General features: G+C 35.1%; 2 protein-coding genes and 1 long non-coding RNA gene across 4 annotated transcripts; 1 reads left to right on the top strand and 2 right to left on the bottom strand.

The window, feature by feature from the left end:
• Nucleotides 1-6,188: 6,188 nt before the first annotated feature.
• On the bottom strand, nt 6,189-12,697 carry LOC108663186 (uncharacterized). 2 transcript variants are annotated; one of them, XR_016028663.1, is made up of 5 exons: nt 12,354-12,697; nt 11,950-12,050; nt 8,190-8,248; nt 7,312-7,395; nt 6,189-6,438 (listed from the first exon to the last, which is right to left on the bottom strand). It is a non-coding gene; the product is annotated as an uncharacterized LOC108663186 (long non-coding RNA). The 2 variants fall into 2 exon arrangements; XR_001929197.2 differs by lacking the exons at nt 6,189-6,438; nt 7,312-7,395 and having other exon boundaries at nt 7,950-8,248; nt 12,354-12,696.
• A 1,479-nt stretch (nt 12,698-14,176) lies between these two features.
• Nucleotides 14,177-16,874, top strand: LOC18589573 (tubulin alpha-5 chain). Its single transcript, XM_007014604.3, has 5 exons — nt 14,177-14,343; nt 14,683-14,897; nt 14,975-15,174; nt 15,443-15,951; nt 16,342-16,874. The coding sequence occupies exons 1-5, from the start codon at nt 14,231-14,233 to the stop codon at nt 16,652-16,654; spliced, it is 1,350 nt and encodes a 449-aa protein (XP_007014666.1). The 5' UTR covers nt 14,177-14,230; the 3' UTR covers nt 16,655-16,874.
• Nucleotides 16,875-18,234: 1,360 nt separating this feature from the next.
• Nucleotides 18,235-19,392, bottom strand: LOC18589574 (ethylene-responsive transcription factor ERN1). The gene has a single exon (XM_007014605.3). It carries the CDS (start codon nt 19,262-19,264, stop codon nt 18,428-18,430), a length of 837 nt encoding a protein of 278 aa, XP_007014667.3. The 5' UTR covers nt 19,265-19,392; the 3' UTR covers nt 18,235-18,427.
• Between the last annotated feature and the right edge of the window lie 1,000 nt (nt 19,393-20,392).

The raw sequence follows: 20,392 nt of genomic DNA on the forward strand, positions 1-20,392 counted from the left end.
ATTTTACTCGCCTTTAGATATTTATGATAATGTCTGTTTACTCATTGGGATTGCAAAATCTCACCCACCTCCTTTCCAAACATTTCAGGCCTGTGGTAGCTTGTAGATACCCTATTTTGTCGAGGATTCCAGTTGACATCTCTACCACACAGACAATAGGTTTCTAGCACCAACACTGGGTGTATTTTGGGCCACTTGTCATTGTAACCATTATTGTACATTATAACTTTGTAAATTTTTGTATGTATGAATTTATTTTACTTACACGTTACAAAAGATTTCTTACACGTGTTTCTATAAATATTGTTTTATATAAAAATGCTATATTTTAATCAATATTTTGAATAGTGATATTTGTCTATAAATCCTTTAAAAAAAATTTTCTTTGGATTTATTTGAGCCGGAAACGACTGATAATTGTTTTTAATGAAATGTTTAAAAACGATTGCTCACAGGAAAGAAAAGAAACTGATATGTAAGCCTTGCGGGGTTTCGGTTGGCATTCCGGGTAACGAGTGTCAATCTGGACGTCCCGACGGTTGTCATGGGCCCGAGAGAGATTCCGAGTCGTGACACTATTGGTCCTCGGATGCAATTTCCTTGTCTTTATCGGAGGACTCACCACCTTGACATAGTACAAAATCAAGAAACTTACTACATTGGTACTAAATCGAAATTAAACTAATTTAGACTACTAATGCATAATATGGAATGCAAAATGCACGGGTAACCATCTAAACCCGGTATTGGCCTAATTCATCTTATCACCCGATTAATTGGCCAACACGTCCAATTTAGCTCCAAATTGCTCCATTTCTTTTCCAATACCTTAATTCACCAAACATAACTCAAATATCCTAAAATTTGGCAAAACCATCTTCACTTTTCTTCTTAGAATTTTCTGTCAATAATGGTGCATTAACACCGTGATTTTTCCTACTACTTTTCCACACCATAATTCATCATTTTCTAACCAATTCTCTTAAAATAAAAAATCAAATTCATCCTCACTCAATACAAGGTAGGTGCGGCCATTGATGGGTGATGGAGAAAATGAATTCTTTTCTTGTTGCTTTGCTTCTAGACATGGCAAACTAACTAAAAACACTGACATAACTTGAAATCAAATCAATCCAACATCATTCTCTCTCCATACCCATTCGGCTAGCCATGAATTCACCATGAAAACATGAAATTTAACCATGAAAAATAAGGAGAAATGCTTAAGGAAAATAGATTTCAAGTTTAAATTGAGAAATCCTACCTTTTTCACTTGTTTTCCTTGATTTTCCACACATTTTCTCTTGAAATTCTCCACTTAGGGTTCTTGTTCTTTCTTTTCTTCCTTTCTTCTTCTTTGGGTGGCCATATGAATGAGAAATGGGCTGATTTTGTGCTAATTTATAAGGAAAATAATGAATGGATGTGATTTTGACACATGTCACCATTCCATTGGTCCATGTGTCATACTTAGCCATTAAGCAATCTCTCTCCACCACTTAAATTTCCTCAATTATCCATGATAATATTAGGTAAAATCCATATGCTAGACAAATGTTGGGTGGTGTAAAATTACGATTCTGCCCCTAGGATGGCAAAATGACTATTTTACCCCTATGCTCGAAAAAATATCGAAATTAAAATTCTTCACTTCTCAAACTCAAATTATACTCCAAATGATCAATCTTAGTCAAAAATTTCATCCAACATTCCAATTTTTAACCTCGGGTGTCAAAATGACCATTTTGCCCCTAGATCATGAAAATTCTAATTTGACTCCAAATCGATCCTCGAACTCTGAATCACCATTTTAAGTCATTATGGGGTTTTAAAATTCTCAATTTCATCTTAAAATCTCTATTCAAACTAGTTCGAGGCTTAATTCAACTTAATTGTACCATTTGGTATAATACCGTCCTTTAACGATTTCTAAGGTACCCAAGTAAGCAAACATGCATTCTTATGTAAGATTGGCATAATAAATATATTGTAGAGTCGGGCTTGACAACACTGCCCCCCCCCCCCCTTAAAATAAAATTTTGACCTCAAAATTTCATTTACTGAACTCAAAGAAAAGGTGGGGATATTGTTTTCTCATCCAATGCTCGACTTCTTATGTCCTCCCCTTTATAGGGAATTTCGATTTGTTCACCTAATTTACCTCCAATTTAACTCGAGTACTTCGCTTATGTCTATTATTATCCTTTAAAATCATATCAACAGTAACCTTCACAATTATGATCTCTTATATCGAGACACCAAGCATGCTTCTATTACTATCATTAAACTTGAACCATAACTCCATCTCAATCATATCAATTTCAATCGCATTTTATACTTATTTAGGTATACCAATCACTATCTTATTACTTCATTCCATTTCAAATTTCTCGACTTTCATTCATTCATTCCATCGTCATACAATATTATGTAGTTTACAGTATCATTAACATGCCATATTCATTCTTATACATATCCTCAACGTTAGGGAAGATTAATGGCTTCAATTATTTCCACATACTTCATGTTTACCTTGCATTTAGGAAATTTCAATCTTCTTAATCCTATTAATCCATCTCATATGGCTTAATCGCACTATAGATTACATTTCCTTAACTATTTCCCAAAATTCCTTAGGTCGTCATAAATCGACTTCTGATATGATTCTGTATCGTTACATTATCTATACAACTCATCAAATATATTGAGTTCAGATCTCGAACCACTAAAACCATTCTTCATTTTAGTTGGGTACATCACTAACTCCACACATACGTATACACGCACATTCAAATGTCCATATTCCTCATTATGTATACGGGTCTCTATTTTCAAATGCCTTCAGACTAATTTCTCTTTGTTCATTTCCATCCATAACCAAGATTCAATAGAATAATCTTCATAATTCATATAAATTCTCATCATGCTTGTGCATAGTTCCACATCATTTACATACTTATACTTTCTTCTTATCATTTCCAATTATATGCTTAAGTTTCCTTATACTATATATCATTGCATCATAATGTCATCTCCATTGAACTATAATCTATTATACGTGTATGCTTTATAATCCCATTGATACTTCAAAGATTTATCTTAACTTGGTTATTGCATCTTATGTAATACCACAATTCCTAAGAGTCATCCTTTTTCCTCGATTATCCTTCATGCCTCTACATTACCTTGTATCCTTCTTGCATTCTGATATTGATTTGTCACTTAAAACTCAAACTAATTTGAATCATGTATGCCTCAAGCATCTTCGACTTCCAATTTCCATAATATATTAAGAAAGTTTCATTATCTGACTTCATTATCAAGGTCAACTTTAATCATCCTTTGTTCCACTCTTTCATATGAATATAACATCATTCTTCCTGAACCAATTTACAAATTGTACTTGAAATTGCAAGACTTGAAACTAGATTCTCCTCAAGTACTTTTCAATATTAATACTAATATCACTCGCAGCTTACAGCTTCCTTTTTATAACCACATAACTTAGTGCTTGCTTTCACGAGATCCATGGCAGAACTTCTCTTAAGTATTTCCTTGGGGATATCTATCTTAAACTTATGTCTCACAACATGTGATCACTTAACCCATAACTTAGCCATTTCTGTGGCATCCCTTTCGGGGCTCACTCCGAGGTATTGTTACGTTTGGGTCCCCATCACTTGACTTACTAGCATAAGCTGTGCCTAAGGGCTGCACGACAAGCCCTGCAAGACCTTCTCGCCAAGTTTCGAACCCCAAACTTTTTACTTCCCCCCCCCCCCCCTGAAAGGAACGCCTTTAACCATTTCAGCTTTAACTCATTCATATCGATACCTTCCAAAACCTTAAAAATCTAGTTAACAAAACTTAGAATCAAGTTCAATGACTTTAGGTCAACTCATAAGTTCAACTTCACATCTGTTTCATTTTATTCATGCGTCCTAGACATGAAGTGTTCTTAACACCGCGACACGGTGGCTATTGGAGTTTACTTAATCAATGTTATTCATCTATATTTAAGGTTACTATATTAATCATTCTCAACCATTTGGTTTCCTTCCAAGCTTACGTCACAATTTTCATAACCATTTATATCCTCTTGTGCTTATCACATATAATAGGTAAAGTCGATATTTTCAAATTCATTTCATCCTATAACACTTGTCAACAATCAATAAATAGCACTTTAAAATACTTTTTCCATATTGTATAGTAACTTCACCATATAGTATCACGGCACTATGTTCCTCCATTCTACTATCATGCATACTCCACAGAAATTAATTAAAATATTTATGTACCTTAACTAATGCTAATTCCATTTAATCATATCTCAAATACTCCAAATTTGTAAATTACAACTCCAAGTGTATGTCCATAGATTGATAATCTTTATATATTTCATGATCATGAAAACTACGACTTACAAACTAGCTTTCGATCATATGCACACTATTAGAACATTAATTTCAACATGTTTAATTCTCCTTCAGTGGTATGTTAAGATCATTCCTAGATACATTTCCATATTAACATTGATATGCCTTTACCATAGCATTTAGTGCAAATTTGATGAAGGAATTGTCTCCAAATAACTCTTAAATACATAATTATCAAATTGTATACCACTAAATGTTAAGATCTTGACTTTAATCATCAATAACCAATCACATTTATTAAATGAATAATTTGCTTAGTTATTACACCTTGCCTTTGCGATCATAAGATCAAAGTTGTCCTAAACTTAGGATGCAGAAGTTCTCTCTCTTAAAGTATATCCAAACATCAACATTTTCTAAATTCTTTACTCTGGGGAGATCACCTTCAAGACTGATCATTCGTATCATAGGCCACACTTTGAACCGAATAAACTTTTAAATTGATCTTTCAAGTAATTCGTATATCAGTCTCAATTATAAAACTTCATATGGCACTTAGACTAGATTCGACATTTCCAAATCATTTAACCTCAAGCTGTCAATTCCACATCTAGTCCTTTAATCCCTTGGCTCCCCCTTTTTCTATGCATAGCAAAGTTCAAACTCATCCTTAGAGTAGATTTGTTTACTAATTTCTTACTTCATGACCACACATCAATTATAGTAATCATTGATACTCACTCTCGAGTTAATTCACGTGCTTATATCCATGAACTATAATAGGTCCAATTAATTCTTGAAATCTCACAATCGCTTAATTGAAATCAACATCAGTTCCCTCTAAGCTGCTGTACCAATTCAACACATATTCACATATAAAATATTTCAAAATCCCAACACCACTTTTATATGGGCATAACAAGCTCAATTAACATAGTGTTCTTATCTTCATGCACATAAGTATGGGTTTACTCTAACCTCATGCTTAATTTATACACTCCACCAAACGAATAAATTATCACGGCCTATTAGTCCAACTCCAAATTTCTCCATCCTTAATCGGAAGAATATATCATTTCATTAATCTTTTATTAGGAGCATTCGTTTTAAGATCTCTCTAACACAAGCTCGTGTCACGGGTGGCATCTTAAACCCGGACAATGACCCTACTTATGACCTTTGCATGACATTAACAAAGAAATGGATTACTGGGAACAGGAGTTCATATAGCTCCCTGTCTATGACTTATGCTCCCATAAGATCTACAAGAAGAAACAGAACGAGTCTAAACAACTCCAAATTTTATATGCAGATGCACGTATTCTATTCTATCAAACCTAACTTAACTCGGGGCCACACTAACACTGTAGTTTTTAAAATAACTTTAAAACAACTTTAAATCTAAAAGCTCTAATCTTTAAAACCGAAAGCTCTTATACCAATAGAATTGTCATGACCCGGAACTCCCATCGAGCCCGTGACAACCGCCGCGACATCCCGATAGACATTCATTACTCGGAATGTCAATCGAAACCTGACAAGGCTTAACATCAGTTTTCTCGCTTCCCCTGTGAGTATTAATTACTAAAATCATGTTTTAAAGTGATATGAACCAATTTAGTTCAAAAACAGTCAAAGAGAAATTTCAACTACATAAGGGTATTTTGGTCATTTTCTTCAAAAATTTCGAAACCAGCTAAAAATGTAGTATACGAGTACAAAACACATAATTCATAATCAAAAATAAGTTTAAACATCTAAAACCTTCATTTAAAATGAAATTATGATTATTAGAATTAAATAAAAATATTGAATAAAGTATTCAATTTTCTCATAAAACAATATTGTTAGAACACTGCATAAATAAGTCTTACAACATAAAAGAAAAATAAATGCATATATATCGTAATACAGTAAGCTAGAGTATTTAATTTAATTTACAGTAACAAGTGGGCCCTCGAATAACCGAAAGTAAGAAAAATTGTGAACCTACAATTTGGAAAATGCAAATCCAATGGTGGTCCTCGATGAAATCAGCTATCTATAGACTATCCAGAGCCTGAAATGGGTGGAAATGAGGGTGGTGAGATTATATAATCTCAGTGAGTAAACAAATACCATCTAAAATATCTAAAGTCGAGTAAATAGAGACAGATAAAACAGTTTAACGTATTGTAATTCATCACATTTCAACTTGTTTCAACCAAATAAAATCAATTCATATAAATCGAGTAATCAATATGGCTTATGAATTTCTTAAAACTTTGGCTTGTGCCAAAACCATTCTCATACCCAGTTATTAGGGATGCCTTGATCGAGGGTTATCCCAACTGAGTTCACCAAGGCTGTTAAAAAGTCATGTATGCATAAATTATGTTTTTATTTTGAAAACATAGTCGTTCCTTGACGTTGGCTGAGTTCACCCTCACGTGGTAGTTTTGCATGAAGTGAACTCTAAAGTGTTAACCTTAGGAGTTATCCACCCGCGCCTCTCATACTGAGGTAAGATATAATGGGGTTTACCGTGCCCCTCTAATAGACTAGTCCACGGAAACCCGCCTACTGCAACAAGCTCAACCCCACCATACAATAAAAATTCAACAGCATGACATGGCTATTTTTATCATTATCCAGCCTATCAAGGCAAACAACAGTTTATACATTTCAACACAAATACCAATTCAGCCATTCATGCCAATATTATCATAAGTAATTCACTTCAAACCATGATTTATAACACAACAATTAGTCTCCAATTACTCCATTTTCAAAACCATCTTTCAATTTCAAGACAATTTTATAAAATCATTTCACTAAATCACATTTTGTTTATAAAACATAAAGATTTACCATTTAAACTAATTTTTCATAAAATCACAAAAACGAATTAAAATTCACTTCAGATAATCAAGATGATGATAAGGTTACTCACAATGTATAGAATGCGAATTTTCGAAGTACTTTGACTACTGGTCCTCGGATGCAATTTACTTGCCTTTATCGAATGACTCACCACCTTGACATAGTACAAAATCGAGAAACTTACTACATTGGTACTAAATCGAAATTAAACTAATTTAGACTACTAATGCATGATATGGAATGCAAAATGCACGGGTAACCATCTAAACTCGATATTAGCCTAGTTCGTCTTATCACCCAATTAATTGGCCAACGGGTCCAATTTAGCTCCAAATTGCTCCATTTCTTTTCCAATACCTTAATTCACCAAACACAAGTCAAACAACCTAAAATTTGGCAAAACCATCTTCACTTTTCTTTTTAGAATTTTCTATCAATAATGGTGCATTAACACCGTGATTTTTCCTGCTACTTTTCCACACCATAATTCATCATTTTCTAACCAATTCTCTTAAAATAAAAAATCAAATTCATCCTCACTCAATACAAGGTAGGTTCGGTCGTTGATGGGTGATGGGGAAAATGAATTCTTTTCTTGTTGTTTTGCTTCTGGACATGGTAAACTAACTAAATGTCACGACCCAAATTTCAGGTCATGACCGGCACATGGGCCCAATGGACGTAGTTCACTAAGCCTAAGCAAGTCTATTAATTTGACGTGTTCATCATTTCATCATAAACTGCTAAGTCACATTTCATAACTTAGAATCAAAATAATACTACACATTGCCATCTCATACTGGCATACTAAACAAGTGTATGTACATTTGTCTATAACATGTATCTTAACAATTTACATTAGGTTCGTCTATACACAACAAAATAATACTTGACTTCTAGCGGAGGGATTCGGACGAATGTACAGCTACTGAATGCCGAGACACCTACCAAAAGATGGATACAAGTCTACAAGGACACCTCATCCTAGTTACCAGTTGCCTCGTGATCTGAAAACATGAAGTTGAAAACAGTGAGTACAAACCCAATGAGTGAACAAGGAAGGGAACAAGCATACCATAAGGAATCTTTAACGAAATCATGATGCATTCTTTTTCAAAACAATGCAATTTGTTTCTGTTCTTATTAAAAACCCCTAACCAAGCCCTTAAATGATTAATCATTTGAAAATCATGAACCCATACATAACGAACCATTTGAAGAATGAAAGCTTTAATAATATGCAAGCAAGTCAAATACGATGACGAATCTTCACTATAGCGGAAAGGCATTTCACTACAACTACGCTGCAGCGAAAATGAATTTTCATTGCAGCGATGTTGGGATTAAGTTATTAGCCGAACGAAGGTTTCTCAACTGGCCGAGGATTTCTCACTAAACCTCCTCATTTTAAACTTAACTCATTTAGTCCTTAATGTTGGAAGTCCATGCTCCGATATGGTAGCAAAGAAGTGAAAAATAGGGCAGTAATTAAACAAGATAAGAGACAAAAATAGAAGGTTTTTCGCTACAGCGAGATTCAAAATTGTGACCCAGAAACAGAATGTTTCTAGCTACAGCGAGATTTAATCTCGCTGTAGCGAAATTGTAACCCAATACCAGAAAGTTTCTTGCTGCAGCGAGAAGCTACTGTGTCATTCTCGTTGCAGCGAAAATGCATCCTCTCTGTGGCGAGTTTTCGACCAGCCTACCCCTCCAAAACCTGAGAGTTTCTCGCTACAGCGAGAATGATTTTCACTGCAACGAGAAATAGAGCACCAATGCAAAATTTACCTTTCTTCCAAAGGAAAAACCACTCTACTGAAATGTCCAAACCAACATGAAACACATAACAATTTCCCAAGGTTTAACATGTCAAGTTTCACATGCATTACAACCATAAACCATTATCCATTAATTTCCTATAACACACATATTTACATATGTATATATGTATACGTATATACCCATCATCATCATACACACCAGCCCATCATCATCATCACCAGCTCATGCGCACTCCCTACTCGCACATGGCTGGGTCATCAACGGGTTATGCGCACTCCTTACTCGCACATAACCGGGTCATCCCCGGCTTATGCGCACTTCTTACTCGCACATAGCCGAGTCAATATAATTAAATAACATTATATCTAAACATATATGTATATCAACATAATGCAGCCACATAGAAATCCATAATAACCACATATCATAACATAAACCATTTCTCAAGAGCTTGTTCCCAAGGCATTCATGTTTGAGAAAAGTTATATAAAATCATTCAAACACTTTGTACAAAACAATCATATTCCCAAAATAATTTTGATAGGCAGTTCACTCACTGATTGATTGTAGAGCCTTTAGATGACTCCAATTCTCCTAATTGTCCAAATGAGATTATGGGGCTTCCTTAGAACCTAGGATCACATTGGCATAAGCAATAGGTCAATTCACACACTACGAACCCTAAAAGCTATCTCTTAGCTAGCTTTCAATTGCCACATTAAATGGCTATCTATGTTCACTGTCTTAATCACTAAAAAGTAATGAACATACTCAACAATAAAACAGCTCATACTCCCAATTACCAGCCATTATTCACAGCTAAAAACTAAGCTTAATTCATCACTTACCCTAGGGCTCCTTTGTAGTCAAATTCTCTTCCAATTGCTTCCAAATCAATGGGGTAATTCTCTTTTTCTCTCTCTAAAATGCCCAACTAGTGAGAGAAAGTATGGAAATAAACTTTACCAAGGGTTTTGAAGTGAGAGAGTGAAAGAATACTAGAGTTCTAGTCAAAAGGGCTCAAAAGTATGAAAACTAGAGCTAGAGAGAGAATTTTGCAAGCTACATATCAAGCTTCCATGGAGGTTTTGAAGAAACGTGAGAGAGAAGAAGATGTAGAAGACAAGCTGTTGGAAGAAAGTATTTATAGGCCAATCTTATCCATTCCACTTAAAATTACCAAATTACCCCTCCACCAATTAACTTACTCTCCTCCAATCTTTTATGCAATCTTTTTGTTCTTTTGACATTGGGACAAGGTCCATAATGGTCTAAACATACTCGGGTTCATGAAAACATAAAATTTTAACCCGAGGTGAAAAATGACCATTTTGCCCTTACCGTGAAAATCGTCGAAATTTTGATTTCCTTTCCATTTTACCCCTAATTTCACCATCCATTTATGCCTTAGGCCTACTTAGACCATAATATTGTTTAAAAATCTTACTTTTATGGGCTTACTAAGAAAATGACGAAATTACCCCTGATCAAGGATTTTGCGTATACTCCCCTTCACGAGTCTATAAAGGTCAAGGTCTCACACTAAAAACACTAACATAACTTGAAATCAAATCAATCCAACACCATTCTCTCTCCATACTCATTCGGCTAGCCATGAATTCACCATGAAAACATGAAATTTAACCATGAAAAATAAGGAGAAATGCTTAAGGAAAATATATTTCAAGTTTAAATTGAGAAATCCTACCTTTTTCACTTGTTTTTCTTGATTTTCCACACTTTTTCTCTTGAAATTCTCCACCTAGGGTTCTTGTTCTTTCTTTTCTTCCTTTGTTCTTCTTTGGTCAGCCATATGAATGAGAAATGGGCTGATTTTGTGCTAATTTATAAGGAAAATAATGAATGGATGTGATTTTGACACGTCACCATTCCATTAGTCCATGTGTCATACTTAGCCATTAAGCAATCTCTCTCTACCACTTAAATTTTCTCAATTATCCATGATAATATTTGATAAAATCCATGTACTGGACAAGTGTTGGGTAGTGTAAAATTACGATTTTGCCCATGGGGTGGCAAAATGACTATTTTACCCCTATACTCGAAAAAATATTGAAATTAAAATTCTTTACTTCTCAAACTCAAATTATACTCCAAATGATTAAACTTAGTCAAAAATTTCATCCAACATTCCAATTTTTAACCTCAGGTGGCAAAATGACCATTTTGCCCCTAGATCATGAAAATTCCAATTTGACTCCAAATCGGTCTTCGAACTCCGAATCACCATTTTAAGTCATTCTGGAGTTTTAAAATTCTCAATTTCATCTTAAAATCTTTATTCAGACTAGTTCGAGGCTTAATTTAACTTAATTGTACTATTTGGTGCAATACCGTCCTTTAATGATTTCAAGGTACCCAAGTAAGCAAACATGCATTATTATGTAAAATTGGCATAATAAACATATTGTAGAGTCGGGCTTGACATAAACTGCTTCCAATAAAAAAAATCGTTAAATCAACCAACATAGCCAAGAAAAAAAAAGCTAATCAAATTAATTTCTAAAGCTTCCTAATTTACTCAAATGAAAAGTAATATTTTTTATTGATACAAATAAATGATAAAAGATTAGCTACTTTTTTTTAGATTAGAAAGCAAATAATAAAAGATCTGGAAAGGCATATATATGTATCAAAACAGGATATCAATGGATGCAAATATGTGCAAAAGAAAAAAAAGATTAATTTCGAATCTTTAATTCTACACCCAATAACTCTTATTCAAAGCAACATCTTTTTTAATAAACAAGTACTAAAAATTGTCTTCCAAAATTTAAATGAAGTGAAAGTCCCATATTTCGCACCAAAAACAACCCAAAAGAGTAAAATTTTTCAGCACATCAACAGAAAAGCTAATTAAAGACCACGATCAAGATCAACAAACAAATCAGTGAGTTCATACCGGTAGGACTGCATATGCGTTAGAAAGGTCAATCCCTCCCCTACGACACCCTAAACCGGGTAGAACTTCTAACAGGCTGCCAGCTTCGCTGTAACGTGGACCTAAAAAATAGGGTAAAAAATTTAAAATTAATGAATGTGAAAAACGAAACAACAGAGGAAAGGCAGTTCTAGGGTGAGCAAAAGGGTAGTGAAAATGGGTACAGAGAGGATTGAAGGGAGAGTGAACGAAAGAGGACATTCGGCATAATAGCAAGAATAGGTACAAAGAAAGAGAAGACACATCATTTTATCATCACACCTTCATTATCAAATTCACCACAATAATTCTAAACCCATAAAAAAAAGATTTTGAAACAAAAATAAAAAATAAGCTACAGCAAATGAAGAAGCAAAACGAGCTACCCTTCACACTGATATCACAGCATCTGATCTCAAAACCCCCAAAAAATAGCACAAGAATGTTTAGTTAGCAGCCAAGGGCGAAAAGTTCCAGCAACAAGTTTGGAGGGTTCACAGTCAAGCTCGGCCTCCGACTCTCTTTGGGATTTCTTCGTTTCGGGTTCTACTATCTATTAGAGCTTCTTTAGACCTCGATCCAAAGAAAAAGAGATGTGAACGGAGGCCGTAGAAAGCTCGACGACAAATAGGGACGACGTCAAAGGAGAATCGATTTAGATCTAGGTTTTGCACAGAAAGAAGAAGGATTGATAAAGAAAATAACAAGAGGAAAGGGGGAAATAGAGAGCCGGACATCTAATAAGCTTAAGTATAAAATTTCTTCTGTAAAAAGGACTAGGCCTTTAGCCCATGAATGGCCATTAGTTCAAGTCCAATGGTGTTGGGCTTAAATGCAATTAATTGAATAAGTTATTGGATCCTTTTTATATTTTTCAACCCATTTCATTTTCATTCATATCAATACAAATAAAAATAATTTTAATTTTATTAAAAATTAAATAAATTATAAATATAAATAAATTTTAATATATTTATATTAAACTTATTATGTAATGAATAATTAATAATAATAATAATAATAATATCTTTAGATATTCATAACATATTAGACATTAATTTACAATGTAACGTATTTATTATTATTACATTATGAACAAAATTAAATATTATTTTATTATTTATTTATAATATAATATTTTTTAATTATTAACTAAATTTATCATTTTGTAAAATATTAATTACTTATTTATAATAAGCATAAGTAATTTTTAATCAAATTAAAACTCTACAATTTTATTACTTCATACCAAAGTCAAAATAACTTAATTTGGATTTTATAAATTACATATAAAAATAAAAACATGAAATAAGCCCAAAGCACCCAAAAAATCCAATTTAAAAATATTAGGGATCTAATATAATAACTCTCCTTCCTATAATACAATTAAAAGAACCTAAAACCATCTTTGATTTACAATCACCAATTTTCACTAATGCAACTAAAAGCTAACCATTAACAGTATATTACCAGAAGCTAACTATTTAAAGTATTTATAGCTACCATTTATAGCAACTTTCAATCTACAGTTTTCTGTCTATTACCATAAGCTAACCATTTACAACTTACAGTCATTTAAAGTATTTCCTTATTGCCTCTCTCATATTCATTTATAAATTCTAGTGATCCACTTAACTTAAGACTTTTTCTAATTAAACCAAAGAGTCCTAATCAAGACTTTATTCAAGACAATTAAACTCAACTCGAATTTTGATATCTACACTCCTTATCCATCACTAATTACTAATCACTAATATGTTAATTTTATATAATATATATTTATATGTATTACTTTATTATTATTATATATATATTAAACTTAACCAACTTTAATTATAATTTTTTGAAATATCATATGAAAATTACAAATTTATAAAATAAAATTAGGATACTTTGAGTTTTGGAATTTTTAAAATTTTAAGTCCCCATAAAATTAAAATAAATAGCAGTTAAATATTAATTTTATTTTACAAAAAATAAAAATAAATAATCAATTTAAATCCAACAAAAATTATATATTTCTTTCTATCTATCTCCGTACGAGCAGTGAGAGTGGGGAGAGACGAGGATAGGCATTTAAGAGGGCCCCGTGCAAAAGAAAATGTGGGCCCCACGTAAAGGGTGGCGCCATAGGCCGAGCCCGTATACGGACGCCAAAGAATAATCAAATCCCATTAATTAAAAAGCAGAGAAATTGTGGTTTTGTTTCCATTTATTACCTTGCTTTTGCACAAGGGGAAGGGATTCTTCTGGATTGAGAGAGATGAGGGAAATTATAAGCATCCACATAGGCCAAGCTGGGATTCAGGTTGGGAATTCTTGCTGGGAGCTCTATTGTCTAGAACATGAAATTCACCCTGATGGAATGATGCCCAGGTTTTGCTTTTCTTTCTTTCTTTCTTCTTCTTCTTCTATCATTTCCTTTTTAACTTGTTTCGGAATTTCTCAGTACTCGATTTTAACGGAAATTAATTAATTAAAATGTTATCCTAGAGAAGAGATCACCGTGACAAAAATTTGCTACGCTTTTCAGTCCTGTAAAGGAATGGTAGTTGATGTTTTAGCTTGAAAGAAAGTGGGTATTCTTTTGCTAATTGTTCTTTTAAGTATTGCTATTGCTACTGTGTTAGTTGATCGGTGTAACTTTGTTGAATTGTTTTGATCCAATTTTGCTTTGAAAAACCGCGTGTTGATGAACATTAATGGTGATTGCAGTGACACCTCTGTGGGTGTTGCACATGATGCTTTCAACACTTTCTTCAGCGAAACGGGTTCCGGAAAGCATGTGCCTAGAGCTATCTTTGTTGATCTGGAACCCACTGTTATTGATGAAGTTAGGACTGGTCCTTACCGTCAACTTTTCCACCCTGAGCAGCTTATTTCTGGCAAGGAAGATGCTGCTAATAATTTTGCTAGGGGCCACTACACAAGTAAGGAACATCGATTCTGCAATTTCTCAATGCTGTTGGTATTTTTGGCTTAGTCTGATTCCGCTTTTGTTTTGCAGTTGGGAAGGAAATTGTAGATCTCTGCCTTGATCGGGTTAGGAAGTTAGCTGATAACTGCACTGGTTTGCAAGGCTTTTTGGTGTTTAATGCTGTTGGCGGTGGAACTGGCTCTGGTTTGGGCTCTTTGTTGTTAGAGCGCTTGTCAGTAGATTATGGAAAGAAGTCAAAGCTTGGGTTCACCATCTATCCTTCACCTCAGGTACTTGCATGTTCTGATGCTGGTAACCCATGGATATCTCCAGAGTCCAGACACCACAGAGGGCAGAAAAACCTGTGGAAATTACATTTCTGTTTGCTATATCTACCCTTTATGTTTAGCTTTTGAAATATTTTTGTGGTATTATGTATGCTTTCTAAAATATGGAAACTTTTATTTGAGCATGATTATTTATTTTAAAATATTATGAAAAAATATTGACTTGATAGTGTAGGACTTACCTTTTGATATTTCTTTGTTAAACTCACAGGTCTCAACTGCTGTTGTGGAACCTTACAATAGCGTTTTGTCCACTCATTCCCTTCTTGAGCACACAGATGTCGCTGTGCTATTGGACAATGAAGCAATTTATGACATATGCCGGAGATCTCTCGATATCGAGAGGCCAACTTACACCAATTTGAACCGACTGATATCTCAAATCATATCATCCTTGACAACTTCTTTAAGATTTGATGGAGCCATTAATGTGGACATTACAGAGTTCCAAACCAATCTTGTTCCATATCCCCGTATCCATTTCATGCTCTCTTCATATGCACCTGTCATCTCAGCTGAGAAAGCCTTCCATGAACAATTATCAGTTCCTGAGATCACAAATGCTGTGTTTGAGCCCGCAAGCATGATGGCAAAGTGTGATCCTAGGCATGGGAAGTACATGGCATGCTGCCTGATGTATCGAGGAGATGTTGTCCCCAAGGATGTTAATGCTGCTGTCAGTACTATCAAAACCAAGAGAACTGTGCAGTTTGTTGACTGGTAAGAGAAATTTGGTATTGAAGGATGGAAAGCTCTGCATCACTAGTTCTCCATTGATACTAGTCCACCCTCAGCCACTGTAGTTGTCATTTCCTCTACGTAGCAAAGAAAGTTTGTCAATTCCCAAACAATAGAATGTGCCTCATGAATGCTTTAGGAACAGCATCTTGGCACCGGATTTTTGTTTTGTGAAGTTTGACTCATGCAACCTGATATGTGCCTCATGCCTCACCAACAAAATACTAGGTTATCTAGATTTATTTTTAGGAGCTTATCAAATGCTAAGGGGTTGATGTGGGCATATCTATTACTTACAGTAATGCAACCTGAGGTTGTCCTTGTGTTCAATGTTCCCTTTTGTCTGAAAAACTTTTTTATTGGGTTGTGCAGGTGCCCGACTGGCTTCAAATGCGGTATTAACTATCAGCCCCCAACTGTTGTACCTGGGGGAGATCTTGCTAAGGTGCAGCGAGCTGTTTGCATGATCAGCAACAATACAGCAGTGGCTGAAGTGTTCTCACGCATTGACCACAAGTTTGATCTCATGTATGCAAAGAGAGCTTTTGTGCATTGGTATGTTGGTGAGGGCATGGAAGAAGGTGAATTCTCAGAAGCCCGTGAGGATCTGGCAGCTCTTGAGAAAGATTATGAAGAAGTTGGTGCCGAAGGTGTGGAAGATGAAGAGGAAGGTGAAGACTATTGATGTACTTAGGCAAAAAAATTTTACTTTGAAGATGGTTCAGTGTATGACGGTTTGCCCACCCCTTTTCCCTTTGTCCTATCCTTCTGTCTTCTTGTTTAGCGCTGTCATCTTATGGGTGCTGTATGATTGTCAAAGTGTCCGTATAATCTCCTAAAGCCATTGTATGCCATCTCAATTAAGTAATGTTTACTGTTGCGTTGCATGCCGTTTTCTTCAGAAATGTGTTTTTGTACTGGGTGAATATTAGAAATATTTTTTACATTTATATATGAAAGATGCTTTCTAGGCACATAACAGCCTTATAATCTTGCCAAAAAAAAAATCGTACTAGCAGTATAATGGCCGCATGTTATTGGCTATTTTGCATAGGATTAATATATCGAACTTGAGGGTGATAGATGTTTAATGTAGTCGTTTGGGAAATGTTCAAGCACTGAATTCTTTTCAGATTCCATGAAATTGCTAAATTTACTTGGGAGAGGGGAAAATTGTAGAAATTACGGTCTTTTATGCCGCAGTATTTCTATCTTCTTTCACCGTGCATAATGAGAGGGTAAGGAAAAGTTGCTTCGCAAGCTTTGCTCTACTGTCGGTTATAAAAATGGAATATTCTTGGATTAATGCTCGTGTGCTTGGTCCCTTCCTTTGAAGGAATGCAGATAATAGAGAAAAATGCTCAGTTTAGGGCTCACTAAACTCAGCAGTACGTTTCCACCGTGCAAACTCAAGTCTACATATTTCTCGGGTGAAAAACATATTGATTGATAAATAACGCTTATATTGTTATCTTTTACCATCTCACTCTAATTGCAGGAAGATTTTCAACATTTATCTGCATTGGGTGTTGCCTTAGTATAAGACTAGGATTTGTCAAGAATTTGCCTCACGAAAATGAACCGAAGCAACATGGCGCAGAGTACTTGTTGAGGTAGAAATGACCAGTAAATTATTATGCAAAACCAACCTTTGGCTTCAATAAACCAAAAGTTAGAACTCAAGGCAGTGATCGTTTGCTGCAAACTTCTGCCAAACAATCCTACAGATCCAAACGAATACATGGCATCTCAACGAGTTTGACCTGAACTTGCCTCGAGCCTCCACTTGTCTGATTTGTGATAGATTTGGTTCTGTAGATCTCACCCATGCATACTGTATTCCTCCTATCCCAGGGAGTTTTAGGATCGGTTACATGTATGGTAATCATGTGCAACTTCATTGATGATAGTAAATAACAAGAAAGTATTGAAAGATTTCCTCTAACTCATGAGGCTCATTGAAAGAGAAATAGGGATGGAGTGAGGCTTAAAAGTTTGCTTTTCTCAAAATGCTTGAAAGAGTTAATTTAGTAATGCTTCCCAAACTTCTAAGTTTTGGATGGATTTGCATAAGAATGTACAAAGGTCAATATGGAAATATATAATCATGGAATGGAAAGTTCATTATGGTTAGGAATCAATCATGAACGAACCTAGCAAATATCTCTCCCCTTTGACAATTCAGTCTAGGAAATATTGATACTCGGAGATTTACCAGCATTTATTCTGGACTTAAAGAGTAAGAGAAACAAGATTTGCGGAGCACAACTGAAATAAGTAGTAATTTGCATCCAAAAGTGAAAAATTGTTGTTCCTGCCTCACCTAATAGAATTTCCTCCTAGCGACACTCGAAACAGACAATCTCAATTTTTCTCATCAGTTAGCAACATAGCTGCCGCCTGCCGAAGTCTTCTAGCTGCCTTCATGTGCTTCAAATTCCATGGTAGAAAGGGAGAATCAGCTTGGGCAGAACAACTGGCTATGTGTGGGAAGATCCCAGAGAGCATCACCAAGGTCAAACGCATTCTCGAGGTACTCATCAACTCCATTCATTGCATATAGAGATGCTGCTATCTGTCTTTCTACCTTCAAGCGTTCGAATTCCAGTGGCTCTGGATCAATTGCATTAGACAGAGGACCAAGAGTTTGTGGCAACTGCACTTCCTGTTGGTTTAAAGGAATCTGATCAAACGCCGTTGAGATTGGCCAGGACTGACCAAACTGCGACGTGGCTGGTTCAAGTTCCCCAATGCGATAGCTCATATCTGGCCTGTATGCACCATCAAAGATCTGGGTGTCTTGTTTCATGGAATTGCATACTAGAAAGCTATCATTGCCACTGTTGGATAGAAAACTGTCATTACTACTAGCATTACTGCTACTGCTGCTATTACTACTAATTATAGTGTTTGCTTTAATCGTGGTTTTCTTCGAGTTGATTGCAGAAGTTCCTTGCCTTAAACTCTTTTTGTGATTGAGGAGGTTTCTAATCTTCGAAGACAGATGAGAGTTGCTAGGAACAGGAGTTGCGAAATTGGTTCGTGTATTCGAACCCCGGAGAAGACATGCAGCTTCATCATAAGCTCTGGCAGCTTCTTCCGCTGTTTCAAACGTCCCCAGCCACATTCTTATCTTCTGTGTTGTGTCTTTGATCTCTGCTACCCACTTCCCCGAAGGCCTCTGCCTTACCCCAACAAACTTGCTTCTGCTAATATTGTCTGCAATTCTCTCCTTGAACTTGCCATGTTTGTTGGATGAAACACCTTTCTGCTGCCTTTCAACTCGGTGTTCCATTGCAGATAGAGTGAAGAGAAGTTTGGGTGGAAGAAAAGGTAGAAGGGGTCTGGTTTATATAAGGGGAAGGGTTAGGAAAGGGATTCAAGTTTGAAGTTGATATAAGGTAGTGGGCAGGTTGTCGCATTTTCTTGTCAGCCTGTCAGCTAGAATTTGTTCCACATTTTAGTGTGACTGATTTCTCAATGTTGAGTTGACTAAATCATTTGATTATCTGGATATATTAGGCCAGGGACATGCAAGCCATTTCCTCCAGATGAGAAAAACCAAGAAAGAAGAGAAAGATTACACTCATATAGAGGCAGGAGTCAATGCTTTTGAGATTTTTGTGATAAGATAATGATATGGGGTAGGCCTGAGTAGTTGCCCTGTCCTCAGCTCTCCATTTCATTTGGTCAACGAGGAAAGCAGCGAGATTCGTGAAGGCACGAAGGCATGACACTTGGAGAAGTTCGACTCAAAGTTGTTTAAGAAAACAAAAGAAAATTAAAGATTGGAGCGTTGGACGCTTCCAAAAAGAAGAGCAAAAGCGAGTAGAAAAGTGAATGGAATCTCATGCTGCACGCTGCCTTGGCTTGGAATCTCTCTTCCATTTTTACCTTCAAAGCACCTTCTCTCTTATATACTTATGCTGTCCCAAACCATTCATTATTTCCTAAAAGATTTCATGCTCCTTTTACTAATATTTAACATTTAGGACCATCACGGTTATATTATACAGCAAAGTTCAATTGTTTGTTTTAAGTAAAGCTTAAAAGAAATTTAGTTTGGTTCTACTTGATAACCATAAAATAACTGGTTGAAGGAGAATATTTTTGTATAAAATATTTAATAAAAAATTTAATATTTTTTATTATTTAGATAAATTATCAAAAATATTATTTTTAAAAACAAATGGTAGATGAGACCTTTATCAAACGTAGGCCATTTTACGTTGATTAATACAATTTTTTCCGTTCATCCGTAAAACATATTATGTAAAGCCCGACCTTATAAAATACTATTCATGACGTACATGTGATGATAGCATAATTGTATGCTAGGAGAGTCCCGAAAAATTTATAAAAGTCGGTATTGTACATAAAGGTACAATAAAGTTGATTTAATCCTCGAACTAGATCAAATAGG

Source organism: Theobroma cacao, chromosome 9 (genome assembly GCF_053813885.1).
Source record: "Theobroma cacao isolate CCN51 chromosome 9, ASM5381388v1, whole genome shotgun sequence".
Classification (NCBI taxonomy): domain Eukaryota; kingdom Viridiplantae; phylum Streptophyta; class Magnoliopsida; order Malvales; family Malvaceae; genus Theobroma; species Theobroma cacao.